This window comes from Cibotium barometz, chromosome 1 (genome assembly GCF_041138505.1).
Source record: "Cibotium barometz isolate CiBa-2024 chromosome 1, ASM4113850v1, whole genome shotgun sequence".
In the NCBI taxonomy this organism is placed as follows: domain Eukaryota; kingdom Viridiplantae; phylum Streptophyta; class Polypodiopsida; order Cyatheales; family Cibotiaceae; genus Cibotium; species Cibotium barometz.
The window spans coordinates 44426538-44446697 of NC_141046.1; the positions used below are offsets into that span (position 1 = coordinate 44426538).

A 20160-nucleotide genomic window follows, 5' to 3' on the forward strand; every position below is an offset into this window, starting at 1 on the left:
AACCCCCACCTAAACTCCCATTTAACAGCAACCTAGACTATCCAGCCACTATAAGAGTATATATGCAAGTAGCCATCCCGTTTCCAAACCCTAGCTTTTTCCATGACCCTGGCCAGAAAGGACCAACGAATCCTGTCATAGGCTTTCTCCAAATGAAGCTGAAGCATAATGCATTTTTGATCCGTCTTCTAGGCCACTTCTCTACCCAGCATGGCAACAAAGATGTTATCTTAGATAGATCTCCCTTTAATAAAACCACATTGTTTTTTGGAATTACCTCCTGTAGAATTGGAGTGATCCTCAAAGCAACAACTTTGGCCACCAGTAGCAATGACATTGCTACTTGATGCATTTAATTTGAAATGTGGTTGTGCATTCTCGTGTCACCCTTTTTTCTATCACTATAAAATACTGCATGCCCTTCCATGATGAAGAGGATGATGTATTTTATGTTTCTTTTAAGGGACATGTGACAAAGGACATTTGGGACTTATGATGCAAGTTTTATATTAATGAAAGAGGGGAAAAAAAAGAGAGAGAAAAATGCAAGGGTTGCCAAAAACACAAGAGAACATCAATGATTAAACCACCACCTGTACAATGTTTCTAGAGAGGATTACACCTAATGCAGGGTTACATTTCAAGGACTTTCAACTTTGATATATTTTTTTAAAAGGGTGGGGAGATAAGCTGGTGGATAACTCTGTCACATGTGCCAGTTTAATAGTGGCCCGTGCTTCCCACCCGGTAACTAAAGGGTTAATATCAAATTGTAGCAATCAAAAACAAAATTTAGTGCGGCTTATGTTTCTTGTAAGGGCCGTGTGACAAATGACCTGTCATGTGGCAGAAATTTTATCGTGACTACTAGTAGTACTGCAGGCCATAGGCCATAGAACGTAAAGGTGGCTCCTCGTCGTCACAAGGAAGGCGTGCAATTGGATCGCATTAAGGACAGGAAGGAGAGACAAGGAAGGCGTGCAGTTTGACGTGGGTTATGTTTCTTGTAAGGGCCGTGTGACAAATAAATGACCTGTCATGTCTCCGGACTAGTACTACTGCATAATTTTGTTGAACTTCTTCTCGTGAGTCGTGACTAGTACTGCAGGCCACAGAACGCACGTCGCAAAGGTGGCACGGAAGGCGTGGCAGGTCGCATTTAAGGAAGGAGAAGAGTATCTGGCTGCTATAATATTACTATAAAAGGGGGGAGAGGAATCAGTTCTTGACAACAGTCTTGAGAGTAAAATGGCTTGGAATCCATCATCTCAGGTATTTTTTGGGCTGCCTCTGCCTGCTGCAAACTTCTAATACACAACATATTAAGATCTAAAATTAAGTTTTCTAGATTACATTCTATTGCGGTAGCCGTCGTAGCGTAGTTAGATAAATTGGTTTTTCCTTTCTTTCTGCCTATCATTAATATATATATATATATATATTTTTATTATGAAATTCCAAACTTGATTGATTTATTTTTCTTTTCTTTTGAGCATGGACAGTTGATGCTGCTGGCTCTCCCCATGATGATGCTGCTGCTGCTGCTCGCGTCCATCATCCCCGTCCAGGCCCGGGAGGACGAGGGCACTTGCAGATGCCTTGCCACCGCGGTCGTGCCTATTTGCCTCCGCGTATTCGACAGCTGCACTGAAGGCTATGCCCCCCAGTGCATCACGCGCCCAGAATTCATTTTCCCCCCTAATTGTGGTTTGTGCCCTAGTATTATGCCCAACCTTAAGCAGTTATAATTTAACGTTTGGTCGATCGTATCAGTAATATGACATGTGAGTACTCTAGCCCAAAAAAAAAAAAACAAAAGAACCTCAATGACATGGTTCTGAAAAACTACCTCCGTGTCTTTCTGCAGATTGCAGGTGCCAGCCAAGTGCAGAGGCCACACTCGGAAACGTACGCGGCGTCGGTCCTCGCAAATATATTCGTGAGGTTGGGATGTAATCGCATCTTTTGCATTGACTTTGCAACGTGTGCGACAGCCAGCATGGCCGCCTCCTGTGAGCTTATATAAGAACCTAGTGTTCTAAGGCTTTTTGGGCCATCAATAATAATAATAAGTAACTTTTAAGTAATCTCTTGTTTTGATATTTCATTTGTTTGCTGCATCATGTGGCATGTATTTTTGCAACACATATCAATTTTTGCAACACATCACTTTCTGCCGTTTGAGCTCCAATATCAAAGAACCCTCCTCCTTCAGCAGCACCACTCGACTTCAGTTTATACAACGCTATGACTTCAACCTTTACACAACACAACACAAGGAAGCTCCTAAGCACACAATTAGCTCTAAACTACGCTCAAATACACTATTTTCATCTAATTATCCTAAAAAAAGACAAATCAACAATAATTTTCTTCTACTTATTCTCGAAATAAGTTAATTTAACACTTAACTCTAACTTATGCTTCCATTGCTATCACGTCTTTTTTAAAAAAAAGAGTGTATACATGTGATTTTCCAAAAGGACCTAAAAAGAGAATGTTACTAAAATAATGTAAGCTTCACCAACGAGATTAAGGTGATAGCGACAAATGAAGGTTACATAATCAGGCTTTGTCTAAATAAGATTAATGCCCATCAACATGATTAAGGTGGTAGTAACCCAAAAAACATTACATACATAACTAGCTTCAATTGTTCACTAGCATAATTACTATCTTCCATTTGGCATGTCAACATATAGTTGGACAATTAGGTCCACCATATGGCAACGGCCACCAATGGGTTTAGATGCACGTGGGAGCTTCTACATCCATAGAGGAAGGCAGAGTGTACATACAAAGGTCTTCGTATAGATGTGGAATATAATAAATGTTATACACTAGCCCATCACACAACCAAGGGCTAGCTCGTGTTGTGGAGGTCCAGGGTGAGGAGGACATGCAAGTAGAGATAAACACAACTAAACCGTTTCCCTTTGATTATCTTTCATTTTTGGCCTTTGTTATCTTCCATTTTTGTATGAAGTTATTTTCTTCTTTTGTCTTATGTGTCATTCAAACAACAGCTATACATTTTGGTATTTTATTCATGTGTTTGTTTTTGTATATGTCACAATGTGAGTGAATGGTATGATATATCACGATAGATTATTAAAATCACTACAAGTCAGTGGGGGATCTAGCGAGGGGATTTAAATTATCTAGCGTCGCTTATACGATGATGAATACGTCGCTTAAGCGATATATTATCGCTTAAGCGACGTCTAAAGTTTTTTTTTTAAAAAACTCGTCGCCTATACGACGTTTTGGGAGCTGTCCTTTAAGCGAACATCTAAAACGACTGTTTTAGCGACGTTTGCATACTGATATGCATCGCTTAAGAGATGGCTAAAAATTTATATTCCGGGCCCAGCCGAGAGAGATTTGTTTATTCGACCTGTGAAAATAGTTGTGGCCAGGCAACTTAAAAACCGTCCAAGCTGCTGTGAATAGCATCCCCAAAACCAATAAAAAACGTGTCATCATCTACATCAAGGCAGGTACCTTCAGGTGAGTGAATTATATACAATGCATTTTCCTTCTAGAAGCCGACTGGTTTTTCCTTCTAGACGATTGGTCCTCCTTTTTGCGCTTGCTGCTGCCCCTGTCCTCTGGTTCAGCCGACCACCTCAGTGAGTAGCTAACAGCCTTGTGTGCAGCCAGCAACCCTTTTCCTACAGCAGCCCCGCGCGACAGCCATCTGACCTTCAGCTTGCTCTCCACGCCTGTCTCCAGTCTACACTGCCTAAAGTGCTCTGTGCTTGAACATGTGGACACACCATGTGTACCCATGTGATTATCATGTGATGACTGACATGTGGACAAGACTGGAAGTCTATATATGTAACAATTTGTTGATGGAATGATAACTCAATTTCCTATCTTCTTGTCAATACGCTTCTACCATTCCAACCTCCTTGAATCCCCACCATGTTTATAGTTCCTTTAGTCATTTAGTAGTTAGTAACTCAATGCTAACACTACTAACTACTGATGCTTCTATCTAGTATCAATTTGATACTCATTTTGGGCATCATCGACAAATTTGGGCGTCAAATACACCTTGCACAATGCTCTAAGGTGTCAACACGAAATCTTACCAATGGGACTAAGGTGTCAAAAGAAACCCTATAAAAACCCCTAAGGAGTCATGGGTATATATATATATATATATATATATATATGGGCCTAAATATATAATTAATAGCGAGTCATGGACTCATGAGAATTGAACTCGGGTCTTTTAATTTCTTGTTGAGCCTGCCATTTGGCTGGGGAACCTTCAACCTATCTTAAATCTGTCGAAAAAATACACCCCATATTTAGAAATATAATTTCGCACACTGCAGTCTGCTAGTGACTGAACGGAGGAGTGTTTTTTTGTGCGTAACACACCTAATTCCATTCACTTGCTTATCATTGATCAATCCAGCAAAGTTACAGTGTTCTTAGCAAAGTTACAGTGTTCTTTCTTTACTAAATCTATGTTGATGTGGTCCTGTAGAACTGGATATTTCACTTCCAAAGCGGAAGCGGCCGCAGCCCCACCGCCCACGTACACGCTTCATATCCCACCAAAAAAAACAAAAGCTGGCCGGGCCCTATCTATCACGGTCCACAGTTATGGCCAAAGCGGTTTTCAAAAACCCTAAAATAAGAAATCCTAGCGTAGGACATGGCAGAAGCTTTGAGACCATGCATTAACCAGGACAGAAGCCCTACAATCTGCCGTAACAGAAACCCTACAAGTTCGAAACCCTAGAGTAACACATAGAAGAAACCTCACAATTGGAAAGCCTGGCACAGATAGAAACAACAGAAAAACCTAGAATTGGAAACCCTAGCATACAGAGCATTAGAAAAACGCGAGCACCCTATAAGTTCCATCCTCTCTCTCCAGCAGGCGAGCGCATGCATCTTGTCGCTCAATGTCCAGTTTTTGATGCAGTGTGCACTGTCAATGTGTAGTTTTTGGCTGTTAGCACAGGACACCCATGATAAAAAGAAATAGACAGAGTTTTCCATCGAAGCATGTATTTGGTGGCATCATGAAGCAGACTGTCAAGCTTGAGTGAAGCTGAAAAAAAGTAAAAGTAGGTGTAGCTACAGTGTGTGTCGTAGGTACTCACTCCTCTTCTCTCCTGCATGTGTTTGATTTATTTTAGCTCTCACAAACTAGTATGGAGATTGAGGCATGTATTTGGTGGCATCATGAAGCAGACTGTCAAGCTTGAGTGAAGCTGAAAAAAAGTAAAAGTAGGTGCAGCTACAGTGTGTGTTGTAGGTGCTCACTCCTCTTCTCTCCTGCATGTGTTTGATTTATTTTACCTCTCACAAACTAGTATGGAGATTGAAGCAGGCTGCAGGGCTGCGCCATCAAGACGACACAAGGACTCTGGGCTGCCTTCCGGACTTGGGCAAATGCCCTTTGTGCAACCAAAGGTAGCTACTAGCTATTTTACTGTCTTCCTTCAATGTGTATTGCAAGTTGAATATACATTTGTACACTGTATGCATACATTTATGTGTATGCACCTCTATGATGTATGCATTGCATCAGTCCATATGCTTAAAGAGTACCTACATGCATGTGTAGTATCTTCATGAGCTATCCTTACTACTTTTAGTAGTCTGAACAATAATGTAAAAGTAAGGACACTCCTTGAGTCCTTGGTTGCATGAATCAAACAAAATGAACCCCATGTGTCTTGCGTAAAAAGATGAAGGGTGTTAATACATGAAGGCAGGCCTTATGTACAATCACCTTGCTCTTAAATTGAGAGTTCTGAAGGGAGTGGTATGTCAATCATGGGGATCAATAATCTGAACAAAGTGAGTATTTGAACATACAAAAGCATATAATACACACTGTGTCTTATCCATGTAAATATCCATGTAACAGAGGCTTTGGAAAGTACTTAAATACAACACATGGAATGCTTCTCTTTCTACAAAGACTTCCCTTCATGTGAAGGTCATATACACAATAAAAGCATGTGTATGCCATGCATTCACAGAGCATGCAGAACATGGATATGGTTGACGTGTTAGAGAGAGAGAGAGAGAGAGAGAGAGAGAGAGAGACTCTAATTTTGATTTAGTCTTTGCATAATTTGCTTTTGATCTTAAAGATGTTCATCTCGGCAACTTCCGGTGCACCTTCATCATCAAGAGGCATGAATATACAAACAAAGGTTAGACAAAACTTGATTTTTTTCACTATGCTCATATATGAAATAGTATTTACTTGCAAGTGTTTGGTATCGATGATTAGTGATGATTTGATTGCTCTTAATATTCTGCTAGATGAGTCAAACTACTCTCGTTCAACTTTTTGGCAAAGGAAAAGTGAATGAGACTAGGATTGAAGAACATCCATCAAGGAGGCAGACAAGACATGATGTAGTGATGGAGGAGATATTTGGCGTAAGTGATGACAACAACGACGAATTTGCTGATTCTGAAATTGAGACATGCGTTGATGAGCTTGACTTTGACATGGAGGTACTCGGAGAGGAGACAGTAAGGGCTCCTTCTACCGCCACTCGAGATAGTGAAGAGAAGAAGAAAGGTCCAGTACGTAAGTTTCGTTCAGAATGGGTACGTAAATATGCTTTTCTCAAACATGTAGTTTGTGGTAAAGAAGAATTCATGAAGTGCATTTGGTGTGAAAAATACAAGTTGAAAGGGCCATGGGGTAGAGGAAATGGATGCAAAAGTATCATGCTAAGTGCCATCAGAAAGCATCGAAAGTCTGGAGAACATGCATGGGCTGCTGGAAGGTATCGAAGTGAGTGTGGGGTACAAATGCCAGTACATATTGAGGCATTAGGGAAAAACGGAGCTCATTTTGGGGCCCTGTAAGAAATTCACTATTTTTCGATTTATTTCTCTCCTAAAAGATCTCAAAAATAATAAAATATGAAAACGTGGCTCAGAACTGTCAGTAAGGACCACTGAACTGTCAGTTCAGAAAAGAATAAGATAATCTTTTGTCTAACTAACACGATTTTGCATTAAATATCTCCTTAATTTTTTTTGTTTCTCGAAGATTTTGCATCTCTTTTGACGACGTGTGCAGGCCTCTCATAAAGAATCCATCACTAAACTTAATGATTGTATGGATACCGCCACACTTCCACAATTCATGTTACAAAAAGACTATGAGATTGACAAGCCAACTTTGCAACCTCAGAAGCACAAAAATGGCCGATACTAGTGAAGTACAATCTCAGAAGAAGCGATTATATCATCTTCACATCGACTTAGAAGAACAATATACTCCAGCACAAAAAAGACGAAAGGATACGGTGCTAAATGCTCAACAACGGGAAAATATGAGAAGAGAAGGGCTCCAACATATTGACTTATGGTGTGATGGAAGTATATATCCAAAATGTCTAGTACAAAACTCTACACCTCCATTTGTCAATCCAACCACACTATTGAGGTTTGCGGGCGATGGACAAAATGGACTTCTTGGTTATATTTCAGCACAGTCTGCATTTGCAGAAACATATAAAACAATGTACCTACAAGAAAAGGGAGCCAGGATTCAAGTGATAGCTATTCGTGCAAAATTGGAGCAGCAGTTGCAGAATGAAATTGAGGAGCATTCAAAGAGTAAAAAAGAGTTAACAAGATCAAGAAGGAAGAGAACCATGCTTGGAGACAGACAACGAAGTAGGAAGATTAAAAACATTGCAAATTTGAAGGCTGGGACTGGTGGATGCAAGCGAAGAATTCAAGAAGCAAGGTTAGTTTGTAATTTTTTATTTTTTAAACTCAAAAATACTCTCAAATGACTATATGTATTTTGTCCATTAATGCAAAACAGGATTGGAAGTGTTGAATAATATAGGCATATTGTGTTGTTACTATATTGTTACTATAGGAAATTATTGGAGCCTGCTAAAGAAAATATGGATCCCAACCTTCTTCCAGTTAAACAAATGAAAGGATTGCTTTCTTGTGGTGTAGCAAAAGGTTTGATTGAAGAAAAAAAATACAAAACAATCAAACGCAATGTTGTAGAGGACTTTATATCCAATAATCAAGTTGATGGTACTACAATCCAAGAGGCTCTTGATGTTAGTGGAGTTAGCAAGAAGGGATATAGTTCGATTTTCCATGCGATATCCTCAACTTTGAGAGATCAAAGGATTAAACGAGTTTTACTGCCAAATCCGGCAACAGTGTGGAAGATAAGAGGTCATTTGAATGAAAGTATAGATGAGTTTATTGGACCATATATCCATATTGAAGATATATTTCATGGTGCTAAAGGAACCACTGTGTATGACCCTTGGAACAATATATTTGTAGATCTACAACAACTTCAAAGAAGAATGGTCGAGTTTTATGGAATAACATTTGAAGAGTGCAAAGGCATTTTGAAATTTGTTATCAAACTGGATGAGTGTGAGGTTGTAAAGGAAAAGAAAATGGAAAGGATTACTATCACATTGATGAATGGAGCACTTGATACATCATTGAATGAAGCGAGTTCGAAGTATTTTAGTGTGCAGTCGAAGAAACACATATGGTGGTTGGGCTCATTCCAGGTATGATCATTTTTTATTTCGTACTTGATTTTAGTCAATGTTTTCAAATCTTTTATAGTAAGACTTTTGTTTTGTATAATCACAGGTAAAGACAGAAGACCATGAAACACTAGATTGGGTGTTTCACTACACGGAAATACCAAGAATAATTAAAAGACAGGTGCAAGGAGAGAATCTCCATGTTGCAGGAAAAGGTGATTTTCAAGTAGAGTGGCACATGGCGGGGGATCTTAAAACACTTAAGTGCATGTATAACGTTAGTAAAGGAGGTAACTCAAAGTCTCCTTGTCTTTACTGCAAAGAATCAGCGCAAGTAATGGATTCTAAATGGTGGAAGAGAGCACCTAATAGAGATAAAGTTGACCCTGACTTCAAGGCCATTCTTGACATTCCACTATGTAATGTTCACATATGCACATTGCATGCTCTATGTCGAATTATTGAGAAATTGGTATTTTTGTATATTGGATTTGCTTGGAAACTCTGTCCCAAAAGAAATAGAAAGGATGCTCTTCATGCATTGGAAAAAGTGTTATCCGATATAGGTCTGCATGGAGGTGATGTTCATATCACAAAGGAAGTCTAGCAATGGCAAGGAGGTACCAATCAAGCCCTCTATAAGGCAAGAAGATTCTTGTCTCGACCCAAACACAATAGTAAGCAAGTAAGGCAAGGTAGAACAGTTTCAAGGATTAGTTATGGATTGTGGAAGCAAGTCCATAATGCCGTGAAAGATCATGAGGCAGATGGGGAAGCACGAAATGTGAAGGCAGAGGTGTGGATGTCTCTTGATCAACTCTTCATGTTCTGTGACAATGTAACATGGACAAAGAGTGATTACAAGAACTTTGAAGAGGCAATAAAACATTTTGGGAAGTCAATGAAAGACGCATGGACAGCCTGCAATATAACTCACTACATGGTAAAGTGATGTCTTCTTCTTTTACTTAAGTGTGATCCTCTTTTCTTTTATAACTTACTATGCATTCTTATGTCTTTGTGAAAACAGCATATCATCTACAACCACCTTCCCTATTTTGTCAAAAAGTATGGATGCCCAGCAATTTGGTCTACCCAAGGCATGGAGAAGTCTCACTACATGGCATGTAATGCATTTTTCAGACACACACAACACTATGGAGGGAGTCAAAAGGCAAATAGTCTGAAGGAAGTCTTCCAATGGTTTTACCGAGGCATTCTACAAAGGCTGCATGCTAAAAGAAAAGTTGCTAGCTCCAAAGTCAAGCTTGCTTTTATTCTAGCCCAAAAGCAAAGACGAAGACAAACTTTGGACAATTCAATGGCAGTAGAGAGACATAGACAGTGGAGGGATTCGAAGATATTTAGAAACCATAAATGGACAAGTAAACATGAATAGCAGTTTGTAACTTATTGGTGTTATGTCCACATGTTTTCAAACTCAATCAATAGATTTTTATTCTGTGGAACAAGTGACTCTTGGTGTAATGCCTATATGTTTTGAGACTCCATCAAAATTAAGTCTTTTGTGAAACATGTGATCTATATTAACAAGCATCAATACATCCATATATTAACACACAAAAAATTCAATCAATACTACTTAATTATGCTAGACATACTGTTGATCCTTACCAATAAAATACTGAGTGTCAAACACTTTTAGAAGCTTTTGAGTGTGGGAAGAGTATTGAAGTGTCGTACGGTGATGGGACAAATGCAAAAGGGTACTGATCGTCCGTACGGACAAGGAACTGATGAGGATCAAAGACTTTGTACAAATCAGTTCAACTTCAACATAATGTTTGTGCTATATTTGATGACTAAATCCTATTACTCCCAAGGCTTGCGAGTCGGAACTCTCTTTTTGAACTTGATTGGACTCTTTTTCTTCCTTATTGGCTTGATGTCGACTTTCTGTTTATCAATGCTTGCCTCTGTTGCTTGTCTGAGAGGGGTATCCTTTTCTTCAGCTATCTCCACGTGTTCTTCTTCTTGGATTGTGTGGCCTGATGCAATCATGGGTGGCTCTCGAAACCTTATGAGCTTGTGTTTTCCATAGCCCTCTAGACATTTGGGCTCCTTAACACCACATGCTAATGCATAAGAAGTGTAAGACAAAAAGTAAGAGGCCCTAGAGGCCTGCTTATTCACAGAATCCCCAAATATATCTATGGCTGACAACCTCTCTATTAAAATGATCTTTTTCTTTTGCCATGGAAGATCATGTCCACCTAATACCCTAGACAAACATTTAAAGAAGTAAACAATGGCTTCTCCATTGTTGCTCAATTGCCTATGGTAAATCAAGATCTTAGCACTGCCTAGATCATGAATATAATGAGCTAGGCTTGACATTTTGCCAAACCCAGCTAGTCTGCTTCCACTTGATCTCTGGAGGAATGTGTCATCCTCAATTTGTAGCTGCCATGTATCAAAAGATTATAGTGAGACAATGATACATAACTACAAAACATTTAAACACAACATAAAGTATTTGATTTGAAGTAATAATATCATACCCTCTCATTTTCATCAGCAACAAGAAGTTCATCTTTCCAAAGATTTATTCCTCTCCCCTCCAGTCCAGCCTCTTCTTTAAGTTTTTCCTTATGAAGTGATGAGAGATTCATAGCTTCCTGGGTGAGCTGGAAGGCAGCTTCATCTGGCTCTTGGAAACTTTCAGCCTCTTTGAAACAAATAGTAAGGGCCTCTGCAGGATCAAAGGTTGTTTCCAAAGCTAGCATAGTCCTCCCTCAAATTGAACATACACTCTATATCATGGAGGAAAACATAATCTTTACCACCAATCAAGACACCTGGAAGCATGGGCACTGCATAGTTGCTGCTCTGAACATCAAAATCTTCAACTGGCTGTGCTGCCCTAAGAGTTTCAGTCCTCAGTTGAACAAGGTCAAGAGCAGCCACTTGCAGCCCCTCATCCTCGAGGTTGATATCTTCTTCCTGCTCTGCCATATCTGTTGCCATAGGAATATCCTCTTTTACCTCCGCTACAGATATATCTTCTTCTTCAGTCTCCTGCCCTTGCTCTTCTAGAGATTGCTGTTGAAAGACAATGTACATAAGAAATGCCATGTTTTCCTCAAGCACTCTACACTTTCTGGTGTGCAAGTTACAGCTGAATTTATATTCCTTAGGCAGGCTGTCAAACCTTCTATTCACATGGTACCTCAGCTTGTCAATGGAGACAATATGATTTAAATGCACAAAAATCTTTTCACCTTCCACAATCCTTCCTGCCTCTGTCAGTTGTTTGAAGGTATCCCAATGGTCTGAAAGGAAATCTCTGTGATGGTCCAAAAGAGAGCTCATAGTGAACTCCCTGTTGAAAATACTGTGGTATATGTGGAAGTTCCTTTGAGCCTTGCACTTGTAAAGAAAGTCAAATAGGAGCAAATCTGGAGATTTGTCCTCTTTTGGTTCCCTTTGTTTTGAAAGGGAAGACTCACCTTTCTGCTCTAGTCTCTTGCTTTTGCCTGAAGCAAAATTTATATAGCATGAATTCTATATGCTCACATATGCAATCAGATAATGTATAGGATATCACCAAACAAAACTCTTCATAAGCACACATGAATCACCTGGTGATTGCTGTGGTCTGAGTATAGCAGCAGAAAAGTCCAACTTCCTCTTGAAAGGAGGGACCTGAGGATCAACTGTTCCAAAGCAAAAACATTTCTCATCATCAAGAAAGACATCTCCATGGACATAGAAAGCAAAACAATGAGCAAACAGTAAAAACCAAAAGAGACACAAGACTTTGCAACAAAACGCGATGCAGATCCATTTGAAAAATGTAAAGTGCTCTCCTCGCATTTTGTTGCAAATTCTAAATTTCTACTGACATCCATTTCCAATCAAATGCTAGGGATATCTCACAATGTTCAGGACAGTAAATGATGCCAGGAGGAATTCCCCAGTGCAAAAGAGATTAAAAGAAGGAGGAAAAAATAAAAACTAAAATAAATATCAGAATTTGCAGGAAAACGCGATTTGGAGCATTTGGAAAATGTAAACCACTATAATCGCATTTTGTTGCAAAATTCTAAATCCTACTCATATCCATCTCTAATCAAATCCTAGGGTGATCTGCTAGATTTCTAGGCACTGAGATTTAAGAATTCTACAGATGGAAGAAATATATATCAGAAAACATTGGAAAGGGTATAGATCTCTGACCTTTCTTTTCCTCTTCCATACTGTTGGAATAGCCCTGGAGATTCTCCTGCTCTCTTCCAAAACTGAGCTATAGCACTGGTAACTTGGAGATCTGGTAATGGTAGTAGTCTTCAGACAGGTTGCAGAGTGGATGGAGTGTGTTGGGTAGAAAGTGGTCAAAGTGGGAAAGAAAAGGATGATGGGAGGGTGCTGGCAGGGATGGAATACGGGGAGGGAAAAGTGTTAATGGATCTAATTATGCAATCATGATTGGCACAATTTCCAAGGCAAAAAGTGACCCACAAATTTCAAATTCCAAAAGATCTGGTGGGACCCACATGTGTTAAAAAACGACTATATCTCACACGTGTGGTATTTAATAACTCCATTATTTGTATTTTGTAATAATCTACTCTCCTAACTCAGTTCTCTTGCATCTCTACCTCCCTACTCTACACCATCAGCATCCAGACCAGCAGAGGTTCATACCCAGCACAGGATACTCATCATCAGCACAGCACACTTGCAGATAGCTTCCAGGTTAGTAAGAAAATCTTTTTCCTTTTCTTCTGGTTTAATAGTATATTAGGGTAAGGAATTGATTGATGTGATGTAGGTTACATATTATGATAAATATTATATGCATTTTTTAGATTTTCTCCACTGCATGTAGAAGAAGGAAGACTTTTTATTTGGGCCTGTTGAATGAGAGTTTGATCACTTCTTGATGTCCATAGGCTCAATCCATGTTGCACCAAGCTGCATACACACTGAAATGACTAAAGGCATGCTGAAGTATGTTGTCTCTAGAATTTGCAGCAAAACGCGAGGAGAGGATTTTAGAAATCTCAAAATAGTCCAAATCGCATTTTGTTGCAAATTTTAAAATGCTTCTTCATCCACCCATTTCAAGGCTGCATAGTTCTTCTATAAACTCAATACATATTGTTTGTAGTTGGAAAGATAGAGAATTCATCATAGGAATGCAATAGCATGTTGTTTCAAGTATTTGCAGAAAAACGCGATTTTGAGCTGTTACAAATTTCAAATCATCATAATCGCGTTTTGTTGCAAATTGTTCAATTTTGCTTTATCCAATTTGTCATCACCTTCTTTAATCATTCTATGTTCTCCATGTTTCTAATCTTTTACTATTGCTTTGTATGGACCTTTTCAGAGTGATGGCAAGAACCAAGGCAACTGCAAGGAGGTCTGGCAAGGGGCCAGGGCTTGCTGCAGCAGCAGCTGGGGCTGATGTCAAGGAATCTAGTGTACCTACAAAAGGAAGAGTTGCACATGGCAGGCAGGGGAAGCCAATGAGCATGCTACAGCAAAAGTCCAAGAGGTTAAAGCATTCTGCTGGTGTGCTAAAGGAGATCAGGAAACAGCAAAAAGCTATAGGCTTTGCAATCCCCAAGACACCTTTTCAGAGGCTAGTGAGAGAAATTTGTAATAGCTGGCACCTTGGTTTCAGGTGGAACAGGACTGCCATTCTTTCCTTACAGGAAATGGCAGAGGATTACTTGGAGAAGTACTTTGAAGATGCAATGCTTGTAGCAGCCCATGCTCACAGGGTAACTCTGATGGCCAAGGACTTCAACACATTGTCCAAAGTGAGGTGGAGGTATGACAAGCTGGTCCATCCTGTGGAATGGCAGGACATTAAAATGAGAGACATATTATTAATTCCACCTACAAGGAAATTGAAGGCAGACAAGGTGAAGGTTGTTGAAGTGACCCACTCAATGAGCACCAGAGGGAAAGCTGCTTATGAGGAGTCACTGAAGCAGCAAATAGAGGAATCCAAATCTGCTATAAATGTGGAGACTGTACAGATGGAGCTACAGATACAGAGAAGGTTGCAGGAGCTGGGCCCTAACATAGTTGTCCATATTGAAGATGATTTTTCAGAGAATAATTTTGACTTGACAAGAGCATGCTTGGCAGCATTGGCTCATAAGAATGAGTATTGCTCAGATACCTTCATTCTTGCAATGCTCTAGTAAGTGTCTTTTATTTTACATTTGTTTGCAAAACAATCCTTATTGTACCTCCTCCCTTACACCTTACCTTAATTATTGTTTTGTCCAATGTAGCATGATGATAAGCTGGCTGAACCATGCTGTACAGCATACAGTTTATATTATTGATCCTGCAATTTCCTTCAAGTTAAGAGATCCAAAGGAAACTCCCATGGATATTTCCAATTCGTTCAGACACTGTGATTTTGATCATGTTGATATTTTGCTACTTCCATACCATAACAAGTATGTGTGTGGCTGCTTCTTTTGGGATTTTCCTTCAAGATTGAATACTCTTGTAGCCTTTGATTTCTTAATGCTTTTTTTCTTATGCAGTGACCACTGGAGCTTTGCTTCTATTGACATCCAGCAGAAGCAATGCTTTTTATTCAACTCTCTTAGAAACACACACAGAGAGGTTAAATTGTAAGTGGTTTGTGTGCTATTTTTAACTTTAAACTTCATTATTTGGATTTAATGCACACTAACTGAATTATATGTATTGCAGTTGTATTAGAAGACTTCTAGATGCATTGGATCAGTGTCCTCCTAATGTCAATCTTTTGGATTCAATAGAGCCAATAGATTTAGAGGTAGAAAGTTGCTCCCTCTACTGATGTCTATTTCATGCTATGCCTTTGAACTTATTGAATAATTTTATTTTGTTCAGACATTAACAATTTCTAACATATCTTTCCAACTATCCAGACACCGCAACAAGATGATTCAAGTAGCTGTGGCTGGAGAGTACTGATTAGTGCCAAATATATACTTTCAAGCTATTTTGAGATAGGACAGCCAGAGCTTGTAAGAAAAAATAATTTTCATTTAGCTTCAAAAAATTTGATATTGGTACAAAGTGTTCTAAATCATCATATCTCATTGCAGATGAGAGAAGATAGCTTCAACTCGAGCTATGTGTATAGTTTCAGAGCTGATATAATTTGGAAGTTTTTGAAGTATGCCTTCCCCAAACCTATTGTACCAGCTACTGTCGAGTTAGGTGAGAGTTCTAAAGTCCGAGAAGGTGTCATACACCTTGATGACACAGATGATGCAGATGTGGTGCCACAAGAACAAGGACCTAGTGCTGATGAGGAGAAGCCACAAGAACAAGGATCTGCTGCTGCTGATGTTATTGAGGAAATGATGGAGCAACAGCAAACAGATGCTCCAGGGGCAGTAGAGGAGACAATGGAGCAGCACCAAGAGACTGTACACGACAAGATGGAGCAACAGAAAGTAGATTCTCCAAATAAAGATGATACGGTGAGCTTGGACCATGTAGAGCAGCCTCTAGATCAGCCTGTAGATAAATAGAAAATTGTTGTCAAGAATATGTTCTACATATGTAATTAAACACTTCTGTATAGAATTTTACATTTCTGAATATAATACCTTTGTTTATGGAGTCTGTGTTATCTCAATTTTAAAATTTTCAATGTCTTTGCATTTTATTGATCTCTCTCTTCTTTTGAGCACCTGCAAAAAAGCAATATGAAACAATAGGGTAAAGTAAACTAATAGCAGTGCTTAATGAGACTAGGATAAGTCACATGGTATACCTTCTTATTGTTGTAGATAAATAAAAAGTCCTTTGAAATAGAACCTTCTGTCTCAAATAGAATGTAATTGCGCAATTGAGCTAGGGAGCAACATTGTCTTAATGTGATATTGACTAGCACATCACCATTCTCAACAACATCAATATCAAGAAGTTTATTTTCTGCACCAAAAGAATCTTCATCTTGATCCATAGGGACTAGTTTTGTACCTAGCATTCGACTGCGCTTATAATAAAAAGAAAAAATGAAATTTTGTGATGCAACCATGTACTTCAGTTGCATAGAAGGTTGGACAACCTCACAAAACACTGAACTACATGTCTTCTTATCCCAACCTTTATCCAAAAATTGTGGCATGCATGCCAGACTTGTTGCTTTAACTGTGAACATTGTTTTTGAAACCTTCACTGGAAAGGTATTAAACAAGTCTACAAAAACTGTGAGAGGCATGCACAAAGAAATTTTTATTATCCTTGTGGGAATATTGGGCCTCAGAGCTTTCTGTACTTCTTTGAAAAGCTTGGCTCTATATGCCTCTGTAACACTAAAATGTGGGAGAGGCCAATCCACTGAATTCCATGCTGGAAGGTCTTGTTTTCTTAACACACCATGTGTGTTTGCATTGTCCAGCAACTGATAAAAATGATCAGTAAAAAATATACCGGATTAAGCTAGCTCTGTTGCACATCGACCTTCGTATTGTTGTTCTCCTATCGATCCATGCAAAACATCTATAAATCCCAGAATACAATCGATGTTTTGCCATGTCTCATACGATGAAGGGTATAAATCTGAAATAAAATAACACAAGAATATCAATAAGCAAAGAAAGAAAGCTTTGTCTTAAAAATCCATGCACCTCATAAAGAACAAAACCACAATAGAAAAATATACAATTAGGCCTGTGTTGCGGAAGATCATTTGGATAGTCTCGCAAGACAAGTTCTTTATGCATGTACACATGCTGAATCAAAACTTCTTTCACCGATATCTTTCCTCTGGTGATTTTAAAATCTCGTACTCTTCCCTTCCATGATGCCAAGAAAATATTTTTTGTCTGGGGTCTCTTTCTTTTACTAGGTTGCATGAGCACCCATGCTCCTTTCGAAACAGTAAACCTTTCCCAAGTTCCTTCCGTTTTGACTGTACTTGAATTCTCTACCGAAGAAATAGAAGAAGCAGGTCGACGGGGTAAGGATGTGTGGTATAATTCTGCCTTCATAGCATTATCATCCACAGAGCGTCTTCCACAAGAACGACCATAGTTTTTATTCACCATGGATACCTTGTGAATCTGTAACCACAGCAAAGTAATGTAAACAAGATAACAAAGTGAAGTTTCAAGAAAGAGAAAGTAGGCAGACAGATAGTTGACAAGAAACATCTTACTCTAAGCCAAACTGGATCAAGGGAGCAGTTTTGGAAAAGAAGAGGTTGCTGCACAATGAGGTAGTGGTGTAGAATGGTAGACCTTTCGAAGGAAAGGCAGCACAACAATTCAAAGTTCAAAGGGAGGTGGAAGCGGGAAGGCCCTTGTCAGAGAAAATGTCAGACTAGATTCTATCTTCATGTCCAAAGATCTTGTGAGAATAAAAAACCAATCTCCACATTAATGTAGCACGCTTGTACCTACATAAAATATTGTTTCTTTTATCTATTTTCTTTTATTTTTGTGAATTTCCAATGTTACGTTGGCCCTCTGTTCATTGGTTGAGAGCTTATTTTTCCAAACCGTAAAAGGCCCCAAAATGAGCTCCCTTTTTCCCTAATGTAATGACATGTAGAAACACATCCAGGGTGATAACAGTGATGAAGCTAGCCTATTTTAATGCACAACAAGACTTAGCATTGAGAAAGTATGAGAAATTATGTGATCTTGCTTATGCAATGGGTGTGGAGAATATGCCTATACAGCATGACTATTCTTCATACACAAATAGAATAGCATGTAGATATTTTGTCATTTCCATTTCTGAGTATATAAAAAGATCTCAACTTAAACAATTATTGCAAAGCCCTTTTTATGGAGTGACTGTGGATGAGACAACTGATAGGGGATTAGAAAAGCATTTGATTATTTATCTTTGCTTTTTTCCTATGAATGGCAAAGCTTTATGTAATATTGAGTTTGCAAGACTGGTTTTGGTAAGTGATGGTTGTACTCAGACAAAATATGATGCAATTTATAATGTTTTTAATGAGTGTGGTCTTGAAAAGCATCGCATGGTGGGAACTGCAACGGATGGAGATGGGTTGTAATGATGGTCTTGTAGCAAAGCTAAAACGAGATGTGCCTCACCTTGTAAACATACATTGTATAGCTCATAGGGAAGCTCTTGCCGTAGTTGATGCTGCAAAATGCTTCAGTTGTCTTTCGTATATTGATAAAATGGCTAACAAGGTGTATACTTGGATATCTGCATCTAGCATACGACATACAGAATTCCAAAATTTGTTACAGGAGATGAATTTGCAGGTTTTAGAAGTGCTACGTATTCATGATGTCAGATGGCTTGCCAGAGGTAATGTTATGGTGCGGTTGACAAAGCTAATGCCTGCTGTTTTGAGCTTTTGGCAAGAATCTACACCTGCATGGTACAATAAACTGAGAGTGTATAAGGTCTTGTTTTGCATTCACATGCTAGCTGATGTCTTGAATGACTTGAATAAAATAAGCAAACAGTTTCAGGCAGACATCATTGATATATCTTCAATAACTACTTGCATAGATGTAACTATTTCTTCGTTGAAAAGAAAGTTCTTGCAGGAGGAGTTTGGAAAAGGCACACTCTATCTAAAGAAGTTTATGGCTGATTCAGAAAGTGGGCTTCTACAGCATGTAAATGATGATGGAAAGGCCTATGCGCATAAACTCTTATACACATGTATTCCGGGTAAGGATAAAGATGGTCTTTCATTGGATGTATTGCCAGGTGATGTAATGAGTTGCACTATGCTTGCTAAGGCTTTTGTACAAAAGGTTGTGGATTGCATTAATGATAGATTTCCAGATGTGTTTCTATTCAATGCTGTCAAGCTTTTCAATCCACAGCATTACCCACGTGATAAAAAACGACCACAAGACTCTACGGAAAGAGAGAAGAAAGTCTCCATGTGGCTTGATGAATTGCTGGAGAGGTTTGGGGGATACCTTGTGGATGAACAAGGTTGCAAAAATGAGGTATTATCATTCACAGATACTTTGTATTATGGTTGTGAAGGCATGAACATGATAGATGCATGGCATGTTTTTGCTTCTAATACTGAATGGCAGAACACATACCCCAACATGATGAAGCTTTGGCAAGCTATTTTGGTGATTCCTGCCTCATCAGTATCATGCGAAAGAGGCTTTTCAAAGCAAAATATGATCAAAAGTGATCTTCGTCAATGCTTGGAAGTGAGCACACTTGATGCCTCGATGAGAGTCTCCCTTCTTGGTCCTGATGTTAATGATGTGGATTGGCCATGCGTTCATGAAATTTGGAAAGATGTGAAAGCGAGAAGGGTCTGTGATGGCTTTTTATTCATGCATTTCAATGTACTTGGTTTGGAGCAACGTTTGACTCATTTTTCAATGGAATAGCATGCTGCCAATCGTGGGTTTGTGATGGCTTATGAGTCATGTTGCTATTGTCAGCTTTCAGCTTGATTTGGTTTGGAGCAGCTTTCAGCTTGATTTGGTTTGGAGTTATGTTGAATAAGTTTTAATTATTGGCAAAATTCTGGGTTTCTCATCCATAGCGTATCTATCAGGAAGTAAATTTCAGTTTTCAGCTTGATTTGTTTTGGAGCAGCTTTCAGCTTGATTTGGTTTGGAGTTATGTTGAATAAGTTTTAATTATTGGCAAA

The 20160-nt window shown here is 39.0% G+C and overlaps 2 protein-coding genes across 2 annotated transcripts; both read left to right on the forward strand.

The window, feature by feature from the left end:
- The first annotated feature begins 1220 nt into the window (after window positions 1-1220).
- Window positions 1221-2060, forward strand: LOC147642039 (uncharacterized). Its single transcript, XM_086824473.1, has 3 exons — window positions 1221-1272; window positions 1503-1707; window positions 1868-2060. Exons 1-3 carry the CDS (start codon window positions 1249-1251, stop codon window positions 1954-1956), a joined length of 318 nt encoding a protein of 105 aa, XP_086680599.1. The 5' UTR covers window positions 1221-1248; the 3' UTR covers window positions 1957-2060.
- Window positions 2061-18505: 16445 nt separating this feature from the next.
- Window positions 18506-19894, forward strand: LOC147642040 (uncharacterized). The gene has a single exon (XM_086801117.1). The coding sequence runs from the start codon at window positions 18506-18508 to the stop codon at window positions 19892-19894; it is 1389 nt and encodes a 462-aa protein (XP_086657243.1).
- The last annotated feature ends 266 nt before the right edge of the window (window positions 19895-20160 follow it).